The sequence below is a fragment of the Temnothorax longispinosus genome, chromosome 1 (assembly GCF_030848805.1).
Source record: "Temnothorax longispinosus isolate EJ_2023e chromosome 1, Tlon_JGU_v1, whole genome shotgun sequence".
Taxonomy (NCBI): domain Eukaryota; kingdom Metazoa; phylum Arthropoda; class Insecta; order Hymenoptera; family Formicidae; genus Temnothorax; species Temnothorax longispinosus.
Genome location: NC_092358.1, coordinates 18,224,659 through 18,244,745, shown reverse-complemented (window position 1 = coordinate 18,244,745; position 20,087 = coordinate 18,224,659). Strand labels below are relative to the sequence as shown.

Below are 20,087 nucleotides of genomic sequence, written 5' to 3'. Positions count from 1 at the left end.
ATTATAAAAAATCGTCTATAAATATCAAGTAAAATATTCGAAACAAAATTAGCGCAGGAAAGCCATCGTTAAAATTCTGGCATATTCCTAAAAGCGTCCAACCATCTTTTTGAAAGCAAGACAGCCATACATCCATAACCACAAGAAGCAAATTGCACACTAAATAGTATATATATATGCACAGCCTCATATATATCGATGAGCTTCCAAGGGATGCAAAACCTCTAAATAAGCGCAGCGAGCAAAGAGGATTCTTTTTTTTTTCGAGGGTGAAAGCGGACACCGAGGAAACCAATCTAGAGATTGATCACTCTTAAAAGCATTATCGAGCACTGCGAGGGATGGGGTTAGCTGAGGGGATCCTGATACGTTCTTCACGTCACGGCAGAGCACGGAGGGAAGCGCGCGAATCCAGACACTTGATACATCACACATAAACTCTACCACATATACGTATGATATCTTATCAGCCTCATCGTCATCAGCATTATCATTATCATCGTTTTTTTTTTTACAATTGTCGGTCAAACATGGTTTTTTTACCTTTTTTCGCACCTGTATACGGTCGCCGTATATGAGCACCACTCTGTCCTTGCTCTCGTTCGAGGTAAGTTGATAGGACAGGCTCTGATTGACATGATTTTTCAATCGATCGATCAGGCATTAATGCCGTTATCCATCACGTTATTCGTCGCCACAAATTTCGTATATTTTTTTGTTGTTTTTTTTTCATGATCGTCGAAGTTTTCGTCGTCGTCGTTGTCATCGATGGCGGTTTCGCCCACCGTGTTCCGGAGGACGATGATGAAGAGGATGATGAAGGATGATGAGGCAGCGCGCCGATCGTTGTCGACGGGTCCAAACGGCAGCGTCATGATCCGTCGTCGTGTTGTCGTCGTCGCCGTCGTCGTCGTCGTCGTCGACGTCGTAGGGGGTCGGTGATGGCACGGAAATGATGAAATAGAAGAATTTGATTGATTGACTTTGTGGATTTCGCGCGACTGTGTGTGTCTTTGCTTGTGTTATTTGTGGATTTTTTTTGCGGTTAATTTTCTTAGATCGCGAACGATCGGCGAGGTCGAGAGAGATACAGATATATACGTATTTTTTATTTTCGCTCTATATATATATATATATATATATATATATATGATATATATCTCTTTTATACTGTTTCTCTCCCTCTTATTCAATTTCTCGCCCGATTACTCGTACGTATCCGCCGTTTCCTTTCTCTCTCGTTCTCTCTCCCTTCTCTCTCTGTGTCGGAGAGAAAAATGTATTTATATAATACATAAATCTTTTTTACCTTCACTTTGGTTGAACTCTAAATTGCATCTGCTTTACGTCGAGCGTGTCTCAGTTCTCGTTCGCAAAGCTCTGAATTTCTAGCGCGTTTTACACATTATTTATACTGTTTTGCCGACACGCATGCATCCTCTAATGCAATTCTCGACAGTTTACTGTAATCGCTCATGCGTCGTGCGACACACAGCGGTGTCGTGTTTTCACTTATTACTTTTTTGTATTCGCTATGTATTTTTTTTTGTTTTGTTTTCTTTGTTCGGTCCGGTTCGATTTTTACGGTGTCATTTTTACAGTGCGCGAGGGGAGACTTTTTCAGAACGAGGCTTCGACGAGGTAAGTGCCATCCATGGCGACTCCCGTCTGCCCACCCTGGGCCCCGGACACTTGGGCCCTTGTAGCCGGGATGTACTGACTGTACGCCTGCTGAAATCCACAACCACAAGCACACACTACATTGTTGCACGCTAGGTACGCCTATGCTAATGCTTTTCTACGGACCTCCTCCTAAACTTCCATACTACTCGCGCGATCGATGTACGTGTGTGTGTGGATGGATGTGGAAATGAAGCACTAATAGAGATCTACCGCGCCATTGTTCTTTTCTACAACGCTACGCCTTTGAAATTGTTACTCGTTAGTCTTTCATACGAGCAACTTTTATTTAGTCAAAAAGCAATGACACTCTTTAGTACATTGAATTAATTTATGATACTGTTATTGCATACTATTACACGTGATGCCTTCGATTTGTTCATTTTAATTGTTATTTTCTGGTAAAATACATTTTTAATGTAGTTTCCCTAATTAGCAGCAAATAATTGCAAGTATATCATTTAAAGCTTATTTCTACTTGAGATAGAAAACCCTTTTTCGCTCATAATGCTAGAAAAATTAACTTTTATACTTATCGCAATTTCTGTTTCCTAATTAACAATTTCCTAGTAGTAATACAAAGCACAAACTGCATTGAACTAACTTATACTTATTTAAATAAATCACGATATATACGTATTTTATAAACTCATCAGTATATACGCAAAAAGTGATATTTTAATATTTCACGATCCCCTCGTTTTCCTTGCTCAACCTTTCGAACGCGCGTATAAAATCCAATTTCAGCGATTTTTGAAGAAATATATACCGTACTACCGACTGTAAAAATCGATGAGCTTCATGGCGTTTCGACCGATCCAATAACCTCGGGGGGAAAGCCTACAAATTGACGAAGTGACGCGCATACTGCGCGCATCACCGACGAAAACGAATTAACTCACAAACGTCGATGCGTCACATTCCCTCGAACATCAAACAATTCGAATGCACGCGCGAAGGCGTGCGTGCGACGATTTCGCATTCAAGCGAATCCGCGCTCGCGTTTTGCGCGCGCGGGAATCGGCGAAGCGGAAAACTAATGAGACCCCGCGGGCAATGCAATTTTCGGCGTAATTATTTCCCGTCAAATTGTTACCGTGATAACGAGTGTCCCAAGCGCAAGAGAATAAGATCACACGTTCGCATATGTTTTCTCGATAATTTTCGGGAAATTAGATTTTATTGCGAAACTCGAGAATCGAGATTGTCTATGGAAGAACTATAAGAAACATTAATTAAATTACGCACATATAAATTAATACACACATTTATATAAAGTGCTCTGGAAATCAGAAAAGTGCATGTTTCGAACGATACATCTTGTGCCACCAACGACGAAAATACGAAAACGGCCAACGAAAGATAAAACGAAGTCGGGAATTAAAGAAAAAGACGATCTGTACATTATTAGTTCTTACCTTACAATAGGAAGAAACTCTCTACAGGACATTTCACAAATGTATCAACATGTTTATGATACAAGATACACAAATAATCGTATTAGATATATATACACATGTCAATTGTTGTCTGCTTCACCAAACATGGTTTGACTTTCAGCGAATTAATCGCGCTTGGAGAAAACAATCACGATGCACATTAGCAATTATTTTTGAAATGCATTACATATTTTAGGAGAATAGTTTCCAATATTTATGGAATTATTAAATGTTTCCAAAACGTAACAATAACAGTAACTGGAAGCATGAATGTTGCACATAAAGAGAAACAAGTTTACATTGGAAAACATTTGTTAGAAACAAAACCGTTGCGGTCATAAGAAAAAAAGAATAATAGAAGATACAATTTAGTTGGTGTTTATCCAAACGTCACCAGTGTCTTTTTTTATAAAAAAAGATTTCAAGTGTATTTTTTGTAAATTTTGACACTACTAGTTTTACATCGCGACGATGATCGGGATGACCGCTGACAATTTGCGTCATGCGAACTTTCCGTGACGAACAATCGAGACAATCGTAACGTGGTGCTCCCGGTAGCGTTTACAGGCGATCAGCGTACCTGTTGGACACCAATTAATCAATGCGAATTGACGGCAAAATCGTAACTCGGACAGACGCGGCGGGGAATCTTTACCAAGTTATTAACGAAGTGGGAAGCGCTCGATTTCCACATCGATTAATCATCCGGCCGGCTGGAATCGACGCGGCTCGACGCGGATAACGAATAATACGCAATTAATCTTGCTCACTGTGACGGGATAAGATTTCGGACCGGAAAGAAGCGGTTGATATAGACGATATATGGAGTATATACATATACATCAGTAGTTATATACACAAGGCGATTATACAGAATGTCGCAAAATCTGTGTTAGCCGAGTGAGCAAGCGGTCAATTTTTGCAAAAAAAATAAACCGAGACTACAATGATGAATTGATCGTTTAAATAATAAACTGCAGAAAGTATAGTGTATCGTGGAAAACATTCTCTAGATGTATAAAATTAGTGTGCGCGTGACTGATTAAGTTCGAAAAATTTCTGACGCATAAAAAAATAATTGGAGGCGCAAAATTAAAAAAAAATTAACACGTTGTAATAAAGAAAAAATGTTTCTTAAAAATATTTGCAACTTTGCGACGATCTGTATAACCGGTATATTATATCTAATGCAATCTCTAATATACTTGTAGCTAGAAATACTCGAGATAGAAATGGAGCAAAATATTTAACGCGCATATAAATATACGATTTTTGACGCGGTTTATGCGAAATAATAACAATTCTGTGATTGGACATGCAATTACACGGCCAGAGATATTTGGTACGATGTTATGTACAGGCTAGCGACTGCTCGCACGACAACGTGAGTAAATTCGGGACCGTAATCATACATTACGCGCTTTACATGTGTTGCATATAAATTAAGTGACATGTAATTAGTACGTTGGGGAAGAAATTCGGCACGCTCGAGCGAGTATTTTCAACCGAGCGGATCTAACGGCGCGGCGCTTCCCGTAATTTCGACGCAGCTTCAAATAATAAGATAGCACTTGAATTAATTAATCTCGTGACAGATGCCAATCAAAACAAAGTCATTCTTACTAGAATGAGTCAATATAGCTTATAAAATTAACTAATAATACCAAAATAATTTACAACAATGAGCATTTTAATCCTACACTTTATATTCTGATTTATGAAATTATTAATGTATCTAATTTATAATTTTTCACATAGTCAGTTTTCTAAATTCCTGAACATAATTATTTTATTTTTAAAATTTCAATATATTATAATTTAAATTTCTCAAGTCTAATGAAATCAACATTTGGCGAAACTTCCAAAACGTCCGTGCTCCAGATTTAGGTCAAACTTTGTAAATATAGGTTCCTTTTAGATAAAAAAGACATATACCGAAAGGATTTTTTGCGACTCCAAAGTTTAGCAACTTTTCAAATATTTTTTCGAATTAACTCAGTATATTACGAGCGAACTAACTCAGTATATTACAAACCAAAACAGCTCTCAAGTAATGTAAACAACCATAAAGTCATACCCGTCAAAGTTATAACATAAACATCATTGGCGAAACTTCAGAGAATCAGAAACGTTGTAAACCCATGTGACAACTCGTCTCGCGTGAAAAGTGTATGCGTGGAGGCAGTAGGTTCCGCCCCCCTGCGGGGGGCTCCACTATTGTTAAACTAGACACATAGTGTGCCTTCAAAATACATGCGTGGGCTTTCCACGCGTGAAAAGTTGTAAATCCCTGTGGCACCTCGTTTCGCGTGGAAAGTGTATGCGTGGAGGCAGTAGGTTCCGCCCCCCTGCGGGGGGCTCCATTATTATATTAAACTGGACACATAGTGTGCCTTCGAAATACATGCGTGGGCTTTCCACGCGTGGAAAGTTGTAAACCCATGTGGCACCTCGTTTCGCGTGGAAAATGTATGCGCGGAGGCAACAAGTTAAAAATGTTAAAAAAGTTGCTAAACTTTGAAGTCGCAACAAATCCTTTTGGTATATATATTTTTATCTGAAAGGAACCTATTCACAAAGTTTCACCTAATTCGGAGCACGGATGTTTTCGGAAGAACAGCCCAACATTTAATTGTATCCTTTTATTTATTCCATATTAATTCTCATTACCGATATCAATCATCTATATCTCTTTATTTATTCTAATTAGTCTTTGTCGATCTGTGTCAATTTACTTAGAGCCCCAGGTTTTCATGCTGCTAAATATACAGAATTCTTTCAATAAATTTCAAATTTAACATGTATCATGTGTCACGTTGCATATATTATTAAATATATATATATATATATATATATATATATATATATATATATATATAGAAACGTCATTTTCAAATTAAAATAATCTATGCAATCTATTAATTGATAAATCATTGAAGTTTTCGAGTAAAGTACGATATTGAATTAAAAATACTCAATCGAGCGCGCTAAGTACTGTCGTCACACGGTTAACAATTAATAGTAATAGAGTCTGCCGGGGGATGAAGATAAAAAAGGCGGTGCTCGTTACTGGGTCGACGACGAGTAGTGGATTGACGGAGCTTTTTAGAACGTACACTTAAGATTCAATTTTGTCTTGCCTGGCTGATCTGAAGTGGGTGCTCCACTACAGGCTCCCGCTGTTCCTTCGGCTATGCATTATTCATAAAAGCAACTCGTGTTACATTATAGCGTGCATAATGCGCCGGTTAATCCGACGCGATGTCATCGCTGACGTCCGCGCACGACGTCCTGATGACTTTTTAGACGGAAGTGGAAAATTATAAATATTAATGCGCGGACCTCTCGTGATACGATCTATTAACTTCTGAATGTCTTCATAAAAAGCGATAAGTCGCCCCCGCGGCTGATCGTGATTAATTGCGCGGATTAAGGGATCGAAAACCCGTTACGCGTTGATGACTATATACCGTTACCGATATTACAACGTCACGATAAAACGTCACTGACGTTGAAGACCGGCAAATCAGCCGTGTCAAACTTTTTGCCGACTTTTTCTCGAGGTTCTTCACTTTTCGGTCCGAGGAGACCGGTGATGTGTTTGTACGGGACGAACTTTCGCGAGAGAAGCTTAATTGAATTCCCATGTCCGCGAACACAAAAAATTTTCATGAAAATCTGGATTCGCTTCAGATAAAATCCCTTCCTTTTAAGATGTATAAAAGTTTTGAAAATTTAAATCTTTAAAAGTTGAGTCTTCTTTTTATTATAAATGACTTGTTTTCTACAGAGTCTCTTTAAATTTTATTACTATTTTTCAAATTGATCTCTTTAGGCTTGTTTATATTTCAATTAATTGCATTTAAAAAAAATATGTAAAATTATATGAAATAACATATAATTTATTTCCACTCATTCATATAATATTACATACTCTTTTACATGGTAATATAAAGTGTCAAAAAAGTAGATAATAATATATGTTACTATTTTAATTAAAAAATTAAAACAAAAAATTGCGTAATTAATAATCGTTTTTAACAATAATATTGTATTTATGTTCTCTATTTACGCTTTGGAAAAGTCACGAAATATCATAGTTTTCATGTAAAAGGTTAAAAAAAAATGTATAGGTGTACCAAAGAGTTCCAAATCCTTTGCGTTATATAAGCGTACATTAAAAATTAAAACAATTATAAATTTATTGTATTTTTAAACGTGATATTTCTGGCACTTAAAAAATTATAAAAGTTCCTAATAAATTCTACTTTGTTCTATACATAGCATTACTACCTAAAGAGAAAGAATAATTAAATAAAGCTCTCTACATTTTCAAATATTCTAAAATTGCATAAATATAATTCCCAAAAATAGCTTTAAAAAATGTTCAATTGTATCAATAACATCTCTTTTGAATTAAGATTGTAACAACATATTAATATTTTATATGACTCAATGATTTATGAACTCACATGCAACTTTCTACATGCTTATGTATAACGCCTCGTGTGGCACGTGTAAGACCAATTTGCGTTGCAAAGCACTCGTGTAAAGACACACGAGGCGTCTTTCGAATCTTACACTCCTTCGTTATGTATATACTCATATGCTGAATGACGCCTACCGAGTTTAAATTTATCATAGCGCTTTGAGCATTTTAAACAGCAACATTCATAAAAGATGTAGAATAACTGAAACTTTTTACGTCAAAAGATGTTTCTCTCAAGTACTAGTTGTATAATAAGACAGCTCTATTTAAAGCTAACATATATTGTGTTTTGCAGATGACGTGTACTTAACTCCAATGCATATGCTATGCAATTCTTCCAACATTTATTACAACTGTTGGCAAATCAAAAAGGTAATCAATCCTGTTTACAAAAGAAGATAGCTGAGATATAGTGATAGGTTGAGATCTCAAGATATATGTTTTCTAATCTTCAGAAAAAGACAATGAAAGAATAAAAATAGGATAATAAAAGAACGATATAAGAATAAAAGTATCTTTTGAAAGATGGAGTTTTATACAAATTGTTGCTGCGAGTTTTCAAAATCTATTAAATAGTATCTCTTCATACATTTTATACAATAACATTTTTTATGTTTGAAAATTATCAGAACCATTTTAATAATGATTTCTCCTAGTTGTTAACATCTTTCTATAACAACATTAGTTTCAAAAATCAGCTGTTTTAATAAAAAAAAAATTAAATTTTAACTTAAGATACTATCAAAACAAATTATGGTTTTTCATTGTGCAACGACTAATGTTTAACTATAATTTCTATTCTTAAAACCATCAAATTATGTATATATACATACTTCTGAAAATCAAAGCTTCACGTAAACTAAAATAATATAGAATGCATTTCGTTGCTAACCATTTGTTATTGCCCGTAATCACGTAAAGCTCAATGTAAATGACACAGGTCGGAATTACGGAATCGATATTTTACGTCATGCAACGGAGCGCATTTCTCATAGCGGACAACCAAGGCTTAATGCAGCTGCTTATTGTTGGCGTTAATAGACTCGGATGCGGTTAATTATCAACCTGATTGCTGTCCGTCTTAATTAATCGACTCAAAGTACACAAGAACAGTAGAAGTTTATATTAATGCCTTGAAACGCGCGTATAGACACAGAGAATACTCAACATCGTTCTAATTCTACTAAGAAATATTATTGACACAGACCGGATATCAATTTCAATACAAGATTGAAATATATATATATATATATATATATATATATATATATATAGATTGTCCTAAAGAATGCATATACTACAAATTATTTAAAGGAGATTTTTCTTTAGCAAATTTTATTGTGAACGTTGTATATCATGTAGAATCTCGAATTTAGATTTTTGGCTTGGTAAATTTAGTCACAATATTTAGCAAATGGATTATTTTGTTCTGCATTTCTTTTCTCTTTTATACATCTCTTGCTTCAATTAATTAGAAAGAATAATATACATAATAATTAGCACCATTAAAAATAAAAATGTGTGAAAACGCAACATTGATATTTTAACAATATTCAAAAAGATGCAAATATGAAAATGTGCCAAGTGTCGATTTTGATCGGACGATTTTATGCGCGACGGATTTCTTCGGAGAATCAACATCGAGCCGAGCAAACAGCCGGTAAAGATGGAACGATTGGTATTAGAGAAAAGCTCGAATAAAACGATTCGAAGCTTAATGAGTTCACGAATTAGCAAGGCCGTCTGTCGTTTGTGTATTCCTTATCCTGTCATTCCTTTCATCTCGCTCTTTTCACCCTCGAACGTACACAGAGAATCAACAAGAGTTTTCGTAACTAGCGGAGGGCGGTTGATCGAAAGGGCTTCGCCCTAATTGAAACGCTACCGCGGCCGCCGCCGCGCCGGCGCCGGCGCAGTCCGAACGAAAGAAAACGAATATCAATCGGCCGATTCTAACGAATGAATTATTCACGTGTCGCGCTCGCATGACCGGAAACTGCCTCCGGAATCTCCTGGACTTTTCACGAGCGATTAAATTGACGGTGCTTGACGGAACGGAGCGAACATTCTGCTATTTAATTAATAATATATATCGGACCACTGAAAGAAACGATTGGAACCCTTTGCCCGGCAAATCTAATTTCGATCCTTCCTGCTGATTTAATCTACAACTAGATTAGCAGTTATTACTCTTTGATATAGTAATCTACAGCTTTATAGTATTAAGATACTGCACAATTCTTAAAAGATTTCTTTTTTTTCAGCTTTCTATCTCACAAATTAAATGAATCGCAACGCGCTATTCGTATTCATATTCATTAAAGTAATGCGTATAAAAGATAAAGAAATAAGTCCCTTCTATTTGTTACATTTATATTTACACAAGCATCGTATAAAATTACAACGTTATCTCTGTATATATACCCGACAGAAAAAAGGAAATAGATAAAGAGGCTAATGTCGTTTGCATTCTAAATTAGAACGCAACAATAATTAATTGGACCATTCTCTGTCCGCCAACGCTATCACACGTAAAGCAATTTCCTTAACATCGAAACTAGTCGCCGCGCGGCTATTGAATCGTTATCCCTGACATTACCGCGATTAAAATTAATTTGTCGATCAGAGTTGTACACGTACGTTTCATGACACGACGTGCATTCGCGATGTATCCCCGAAGTATAGATGGTCACGTGCTGGCGTTTGTACCAACCGATCGATCATCGTTTTGCAACATGGGTATGCCACTTGCCATTCAGCGTGTACAAACTGCACGCCGCGTACAGATATGCCACGCCGCACACGCGACTTGTACGTAACATGTGTGCGATTGCGGACTGTATAAATAATCGCGTTCGCCGTATTAATCTCGCCGAGGTATTGAGAGCGGATAAATCCCTCGAACGCTCAAAATGTGTGGTCCGCCAACGTTTCAATTGCTCGATTCTGCATTCGTAATCCGTATTGGCAGCTGAAAACCGAGAATCGTGCGCCATATGTGTGCAAGCGTGTAATGTGATGCTGATAATGAATGATAAAAGAGAAAGAGAAAATTATAACACGTCGTACGTTAATGAATGCTTTTATTGTCAATGAATTAAGACCGGCGTTGTTTTCGTTCGGCTTCGCGTGCCCCTTGGTATGCATATACTCTCCCATCATTCTTGCATATAAATTCAATCTCTAATTATATACGCCGCGCATCGCGTGACGCATTCAAGGAGACTAAAAATATATTTCTATAATAAAGGTATGATCGGGAGAATGATATACCTTTGTGCAAAATATACGCATTAGAGTGCATCTCATTTTCTAAGTCGATGCTATTTTCTGACTGAAAATTGATCCCTCCGCTTTATCTTGACAAGAAATTTTCTTCATAAAATATGGTAAATAAATTGACATAACGGAAGGAGTGTAAATTCTGAAATGCACGTAATTAAAATCCAACTATTACTCATGTTAATTACATGAAGTTTCAAATTTAACGTATGTTAAGTAGACAATTTAGCATACAAATTCTTCATTTTAATGTATATTAATTTATTATTGCTTCGTTCATTAATCACGGATCGTAAAAAACGTAGATTTACTTGGTCAAAAAATTGGTTTTTCACAAAAGGCACATCTATATATTTATATAATAGATTAATTTGCCCATTTTTATGTATTGATGATAGTTGCGATGTGAATGCCGCTTTACGAAAAGATATAGAAGGACGATCGAACCTACTTTCTCTATCCTAAGCGTTATACATCACGTGGCATAACCCTAAGGTCAGGGCCGTTGTATCAACTCGAAGTCGATAATTGTGCAAGGATGACCACACACGCGGTTATATACAGCGACTTGTAAAAACTCGTGCAAACTTGCGCATACGGACAGCGATTTTCTTGTCAAACGTTTATTTTTGGCTCGCTGCCCGACTAGCATTTTCCACCATTTTTTTTCACACTGATAATTGCCCGTCATAATTAGCGCTATCGATTTCTATCCCTTTCCCAACTCAATAACTAGCTTATATCCTGTTACCGCGCTATACATGATATTAGCGATCGTTAATAACCGTTTATTGCATTTAAAAAGTTTATAAAAAAGAAACAAAAATAACACCTATATCAGTAGTCGTCAAATATTGATATCTCTTAATATTAAATATCTCTTTCTTTGATATCTAAATAGCGCTGTCAATAGGTAATAATAATAGGTAATAATAATAAGTAATAATCATATTAACGTTACAAATTGCGCGCGAAAATATTTTTAACAGTTTCATAGTTTTTATATCTTGCATAAAAAAACTCATGCAAATATAAATATCACAGTATTTTATTTTACGTATAATCCATATACGCATTACGAACGTGTGTATATTTAAAAATAAATAACAAAACAAAGTCCACTCTTTTTCATATTGCACTTTACTGAAAAAAAACTGTGATAAAATATTTCTCAATGCCGCAAACATTTTCATGTTCGTTCTGGCTCTGATTATAGTCTTTATACAAAAAAAAATGTTATTTATATTTGCCTAAAAAAGAGTCATGTGAGGAATGAAGAAGTTTATTAAAAAATGTCAGATTCTTTATTTTCTTGATTCTTTGTTGATTTGATTGCATCATGTCACGCTTAGGCCGCGATACGTGGAGAAAAAAAATAATTACATTATCGAGAGTAACAGACCGTTTTCTGGAATGTGGCAAGTATTTCGTAGCTAAAATGTAACAAGGGCCGATCAAAAACTTCGACACAGCGCATGAATATTATCAATACAACCGTTCTCTCGCAAATCAATTTTAATCTAATGTAAAATCTTATAGATATAAAAAGATGTAACTCTCAAAATAACAAAGTACGACATTTGGCGAAAAGAAACTTTAGAAAATAGAAATACTAGATGTGACAATATTTTCAATCAAATACACGACAAGTTGAGATAAATATTTGTATATTCTCCAGGAAATTATGTTACGTCTCATTTTTATTTTCTCCTGACAATCACACGCTGGTTCGCGATCAACCCTTAATCGCCACGTATAATCGATTGCATGACGAATGAATGACGTCGATATATGGATCTCCGTGAAAAAAAAATAAACAAATAAAGGACGCGCGACCGTATTTCCCCGTGAACCGATCACAATGGAAAAACTATGTCAGACTGGCGTGCGTCACCCAGATTGGGAAATGATCGGAAATCTATTTGAAATGAAAAGATTCTCAAGTAATCCGATTAATCGATAACGTCGCAATTAAATTCCTTACAACAAGACGATAACAACAATCCGTATGATTGAAGAAATAATATAGTTAAAAATGTTTAGAATTTTAATATGTATTACATCTGCTTTCGTTTTAATCAATTGAAATTTGGAGGAAAAAAAGAAATTAAAACGATACAATCGAGAGAGATTGTCAACACAGTTGATAATTTTTAATTTATGCTGTGAAATGAAACAATAATTATAAGACAATAAGACGGAAAAAAAGTTATTCCATCAATTGCATGATATTACAACTATAAACTTGCAAATTGCTATTTCCCCGCTGCGAAGGAAGATTACGAATTGCGAATGAGAAAAATTAAAGTCGCACGAAAGTAGAAATCAAAACTTTTTTCGTTTGATCTTCAACGCAAGCCAGTTTTCGACGAGTCCATAAAACGACTTGCATTAATGAATTATTATATATATGTACATCTCTCGCACCGTGCGAGCTCCTACATTGTCACCGGTTGCATTATCACTGTCGGTCGATAATTAATCGTAATAATTCGAACGCTTCTTTGTTATCGTCGAGCCAACAAGGGAAGAGTTCGTTTCATCTTAAAGCTAGTTTAGGGCAGAAAAATCTCGCACTATTGATCAACCCTTTTGCCCACCTCTGGAGGATTTTAATCTCGAAACTTCGTTCCTTTACTCGTGACGAATATCGCCACGTTGATAAGGAAAAGTTTCGGAATTCTTCGCGCGATTTTCCGCCACTTTCGGAATTTAAGCTGATTATCTCGGCAATAATTACATCACTGCTGAAATATTGCTCGTGATATCACCAATTCGCGATTTCCAGTTCTTAACAGCGATCACTAGCGTCACGTAGATTTTAAATCGAAATGCGAAACTGTTTGCAAAATTCTTATCTTAAGATTTAAATATAAACCGTCCACATCGAAGAAACTATTAAAATACAAGAATCTTAACATTAATTGCCTCAAAGCCTATAAATTTGTCATTACAATTTACCTTAATACGAATGCATGTTATATTTCTAATTAAATTTCTATGTTAAAGCCAATTTAGATGTAAATGTAGTACGCAAATTTTCTAGAAAATTATCGAAATTTCTGTAAATTCTGAATTATTGTTTATAATTACGAATATGAAGATTCAAAGATTACTTTGCGCGTAGCTCTTTCTTATTTAGGTTTTAATTAAATATATAATTTACAGCTTAGCGGATTTGCTTCGCGTTTCGATCAAGCTGAAATACGTTACACTAGCGCGCTCGCAAAAATAGCAATTATGATTTCTATGAATAATAAAATACGAGCTGGATTTGTCTCCGGCATATCGATTGGCTGCTCGTTCGTGAATCGGCCACACCGGGTCGGGTATGCGGTTGAACTTTCGGCGGCGCGGCGTACTCGCGGATAGGTGGAGAGTTCGGTTAGATTTTAATGGAACGGGGATAGATCGAGTTACGGGTTATTAATACGAGCGATTATCAGACGAGAGCACAGGACGGGCGCGAGCTCGGGGCAGGGACTCGATGCGATATATGTCAAGTTAATCTAAAAATGGAAGACATGGGACACGAGGCTGCGGAGAGATACGCTCCCCGCGAGAGATGGGAGTCGACACTATCGCTGGAAGACGGGTCGATTCTATCGGATCTGGATCCCTTATGGATCTAATTGTATAAGCACAACGACGCGCAACCCTCGTAATTCTAGCTCCTCTTTTGTTCATTTCTCGAGTTGCTTGCAATTCAATTACATATGTTTAATAATTATTTTTATTTCATTATAATTCAAACAAAAGTTTTATTTAACAGATTTGAAACTTGTAATATTGTTACTTCATCTAAAGTATAAAATACACGTAAGAATAGTTATAATTGTTGCAATTAAATATAAATTCAATAAAAACTTAATGAGGAATAATTTGTTGAAATGTCTTTTTGTTGAAATTATAAAATACAGGTTGCGCGTCATTGACTTGCGATATGATCGAGAGAAAAAGAGCGACTCGCTCAAGTTCTATATCAGTGCAAGGCAAAGGCATCCTATGAATCGAGATCTTTCATGGATCTACAATGTAAGGAAAACAAAAGAGTACTTCACTAAATTTCCATTAATTAGATGGTTCCGAAAATTAGATGATTTCAATGGAAGACAATATTTCAGATGACGGATAATACTGTTCCACCGACAATATGATCGATATGAAAGGAGTAATGATTTAAGGAAGAAGAAGAAAAAGAGAAAATACGATAAAGAATATTTGTGATGAAACGGTCGCAATAATATATATATATATATATATATATATATATATATATATATATATATATATTAAAGAATCGTTTCTACTTTTTAAACATAAAAATAACCAGCTATTTTAAAAAGCGTAAATAAATCTTGAAAAATTTTAAAAACATAAACCTTAAAAAATTGTAAATTAAATAAATAAAGTTAACCTAAATTAAGTCACATTAATGTAATAAAAATTAGGTCTTAATAATTTTTGAAATGAAATATTGTAAGTAGCCTAATTGTCAAAATTGTTCTCATTCGAAATTGCTATCAGTATTTCACGAGCGTCATTAGGATTTAAAACTTATTCGTAAATTACGGCGTGGATTAACCGACGATTAGAAGGATGAGAAGGAAAGGATAAAACGGCAGTCGAGTAGGGTCGCAAAAAATGAAAGTCAAGATAACAGAGGCATTTGTTAATGGAATTTCAACGATGTTTCGTACTGGATCTATTGGTCAAACGAGTTGATGAGTGGCTGTTCATCACTTTTCATGTTTTTCATTTTTCTTCGTTCATACTGACCTTGGTTATATGAAAATCGATTTGTATGTAAATTTATGTCGACCGTCACTATCAATATGCGTTGAATGATACGACTTTATCTTTAAAATTTGTCTCAGCTTTGATCTTTGATGCGAGAAAAGCGAAAGTTTCTTCTTAAATATGGAAAAATATGTCGATCCTTCGGAAATCCCATTTATGCCATCGAGATATATAGCAATAATTCCGCGATAAGATATTCAGTGTAAATATTCAATATAATTTTACAACTCAATGATATATTTAGATACTATAACCAATGACGTGATATATTATTAGAAATATGGGAATTAATCATACTTCATTTATAAACATTATCAATATGTATTATTACTATAAATATATTGATAAAATTTTGCGAATAACAAAACAATGTAATAAAATTTTTAAGTAGCTATTATCTCTTTCCGCAATTATCGGAAAAAATGTTCCAGAAAAACGCACTGTGAGTTTTCTTCAAAGTACCAATATGATCCAGCGAGATGACCTTATTTCCTTCGCGTGGCACTCGAAACTATCACTCACAATCAAAGTGATGAAACGAAAACAGATAACGTCGGAAAAAGTCGAGGGAATAACGAAGGGAGACAGACACGTGGCCGTTTTATTCATCTATCAGATACTCGAGACGATCAAGACTTAAGAATCGCGAAGCTCGCCGAGAATAAAAACAAAAATATATCTGAGAAAATTGAAACCCGCCGGAAAATGTAATTGCGCTTTCTTCAATGTGATAGATCTGGACCGTGATAAATTTCCTTGAAGGCAAATTTTTCTATATAAATTATATTCGGCATAATAAGCGAAAAGAAACAATAAAACAAATATTGTTTAAGTGTTATAAATTAAGTAAATTCAAGAATTGTATAAAGAGGAAGACGTTAAAGCTATTATGAAGAAGAATACAATACAGACGAAATAAATATTATCAAAAAAATATCGACATATAAAACTATTGTAATTTAATTTAATTTATTTCTTCTCGTTCTTAAGTAATATTACATAAAACCCGATTAATATAAATAATATCAAGAAATGGAAGAATAAATTACGAGGAGAGTAAAAAGTTCAGTGCACTTGCCATTACTCTATCTTTATAATTATGACATCGATTTAGAATTTGATAAAGGGATAGCAACTACTATGAGATAATGTCTTTTCTTCCGGGGATGCCTAGTTACCGACGACAAAATACTGAGTTCGTCACGATAAACGTGCGCGATAAGATTCTTCGGTCAACGCGTACCTGAGCAATCCTAAAGATTAGTCAATAGAGTAACGTAGCGGAACGGAATGCTCGCATGCTGGACACCTCATTTGGCCTGCCAATCTGGACATTTTCAACGATAAATCTCTCTGGAAACCAAGCGAGCGAAACGTCGGCGACCCTATTAATTGCCGCGTCCTCATATGGAGATTAAAATCGAGATTATCGCCTAATTTCTAAAGCTAGCGCCAGACTATGCGCATATTCGCAATTCACGTGATTCGCAATCCATGTGTAGTATTCGCAAATAGTGCGGAGAGAAAATTCGTCGAATTCGCATTCGTGATTCGTGTTAATTCGCCAGCGTGGTGGTTTCTCAACGAATTCAAAGAATGCAAATCACCACGAATCAGTACATTTGTATTGCTCTTGTGGTCCACGTTGGCAAATAATAAATTTCTGACAAATTACTATGACTCGCAAATCACGAATCGCGCGAATAGTGCATAGTCTAACGTCAGCTTAAGAATATCAATCCATCAAAATTCGTACCTTCAACGGCAGTGCTGGACAGAGATAGATAATACAGATCAAATCTATAAATCTCTTTCGACAATCGAAGTTTATCTTTAGAACAACTTTAACTTAACTTTCTCGACTTTAATTCGGGATGATCTATCAAAAGCAAACAAGGTGGATTAATTTCTCGACCGCATCCAATCTAGCCTTCAACTTCTCTTATATATTATGCTATTTTTATATTTTACGAGTTCAGACTCTCCTTTTTTGGAAAAAAAACGTTTCTCTTTTTGTTATTATATAAAATATATTACAAAAATAATAAACAATTCTCATATTAAACTTCATGCTACTTAAAAAAATTAAAGCTCTTTTCTATATTATAATATAATAAATTATTCATCTAAATAAACTTGTGTATTTTATAATTATTATTTCAAAAAGGCATAACAAGATAAAAACCCTATATTATCAATCTCTAATTAAAAATAAAGTATAATACGAATGTATCAACGAGCATCTTGACTTGGCAAAAAATAAAGACGACGTAACTTGATGAATTTCTAAAAGGGAACGCAAACTATGCTTTCATTACTCAGCGCAGTTATTATGGACTACAAGCGAGCTAGGTGTAACTCAACCCGTTCTTGCCTTTAATGAAATTTTGTTTTGTCTTTGTTTTCGTCTTAAAAATTAAAAGATCCAATCTTCTCACCGAATAAATAGACATATCTCCATCAATTTCATTAATCTCCTTAGATCTACGATTTAATCTTCAAGAAAGTTTAACCGCGCTGAAGAACAAACGGTACCGAAAGGACAATTAACATTCTCGCCAGAGAAGAGAAACTGCACGTTGTATTAATGACAGCAGAAACGAAGATAGAGTAGCTACGGTGCCCTGCAAAGAAAGACAGAGTACATACGGCGCGCCTCTGTCTCGTTCTCCGTTCGCGATACGCATTGCAGTTAGTCTTTGTCGTCAGAGGCCCTAGTTAATCGTAAATTTTGACTGAGAGCGACTAGAACGACCATGAGGGATCAAGAATGAGGAGAAACAACTGGCTGCGACCGTTAAGCTGCTCGCTCGGTTGGAAACAACTGATTTCCATTAGTAGCGACGATTAAGAGCGTCGTATCCGAGTTAAGCGCTCCTCGGCAAGACGTTCGTTTAATTAAGATCCCTCACTCGCGATGTGACTATACAATCGGTACGAGCCAGCCTCGTGCGAGTCGCGTTCTCGTATCGATTTAATTCTCCCTCGCACGCGAGTAAAGGTCGGATTCGTCTTGTCGAGCCGAGGAGCGCTTAGAGGAGTAATACTTTCGTCGTACTTGAAGCGATTCATTTCAACGCGAGGCTGAAATATGTACCACAAATGTCTCATTCGCGACATCATTTTTTTTCCCTTAAGTCCATCCGAGAAATTCGCCGTAAATTATTATCAACACCTAAGAACTCGACAGGGATAGCCAACATTATCTTCAAAGAACAAGAATCCCAATCGACAGTCCCAGAATTCGGCGAGAGTGACCGGGGGTCGCGATGCGTTTCGTCCCCGGCAATCGATTTCGAAAGATTGATTCCGTCCGCCGGATAATTAAGAATCGCGTGTTCGACAGCCCTTACCCCGGCTCACACCCTCGTCTCGTTGTACGGACTGGACGAGCTCGCGCCCTGACGACGCTGCCGATCGGTATCGCCCGGCATGTTAAACACGACGTTCGGCACGGTTGTCGGATCGACCGTGGCCGGCTGATAGTGCGAACGACCGGGTTGCGATTGGTGAGAATGGGAGGAGGACGAGGGCGCGGTATCGTTTATGGAGGTAATCGAGGCGAGTATACGTCGACCGCGTACCTGGTAACGTTGGGGGTAGCAGCGCCCGCAGCAGGACTGCAACAGGCCGCCCCTAGAGGCAGTGCTGTGCGCGGGGGATGTCAGGGGCGATGGCGAGCCCGGCCTCTTCGGAGCACCGTTGTACGGCACCTCCATCTCCACGAATTCGCGGTCCTGGAAAAAACAATAACAAACGGGGCTTTTAGGCGAGAGAGCTTTCTCAATCTGACGGAATTTGAGCTTGTGAAACGCTGAAGAAAAGAGCCATGCTTGCAAATTCATTCATGCGCAATGATGATAATGAAGATATTCGTTGAACTGTGAAAGGTTCAGATAACGAATGAAAGAAATGAACTAGATGGAGTAATAAAAAGACTGGGCTAAAATTAAAGGACAAAACAGATATTCGATGAACTAAAACAGATCGAGACAAGAATAAGAGAAGAATAAGGAAAAATAAAAAATGGAAAAAAAGATAAATCAAATATATGACTGCGTGTATACTGTAAACACAAAAAATTACCCAAAAATTTCCGAATAATCTTTAATCTCCTTCGAAGTACTTTCCGTGTGACTTAATTAAGGGGTCATGCCTAGTTGGAAGGGCATGATTTTCGGGGATTTTTATAAGAAAGTCAATTTATTTTTTCTTACAACAAAAAGTTGATATCAAAAGTACATATATTGAACAACATTCAGAATTTTTTTCGTTGAAAAATATTGCAAATTAAGGAAGTTACGGCCACTCCTGATTTTTCAGAGGTGTCGTGCGGTGACCACGATAACTCCAAGCCAAATTATCTGAAATTAAAAAACCAAAAAGATTTTGTTAGT

General features: G+C 36.1%; 1 protein-coding gene across 12 annotated transcripts in view; it reads right to left on the bottom strand.

The window, feature by feature from the left end:
* Shal (potassium voltage-gated channel protein Shal) overlaps window positions 1–20,087 on the bottom strand; it is a 169,561-nt gene that overhangs the window by 34,168 nt on the left and 115,306 nt on the right. For 4 of the 12 annotated variants that reach the window (XM_071779465.1, XM_071779457.1, XM_071779450.1 and 1 more), the window contains exons 4-5: window positions 19,275–19,427; window positions 544–627 (exon numbers count right to left, since the gene is read on the bottom strand). In XM_071779465.1, coding sequence (XP_071635566.1) covers window positions 544–627; window positions 19,275–19,427 — 237 coding nt within the window. The other 8 variants (XM_071779483.1, XM_071779547.1, XM_071779526.1 and 5 more) reach the window with 5 other exon arrangements.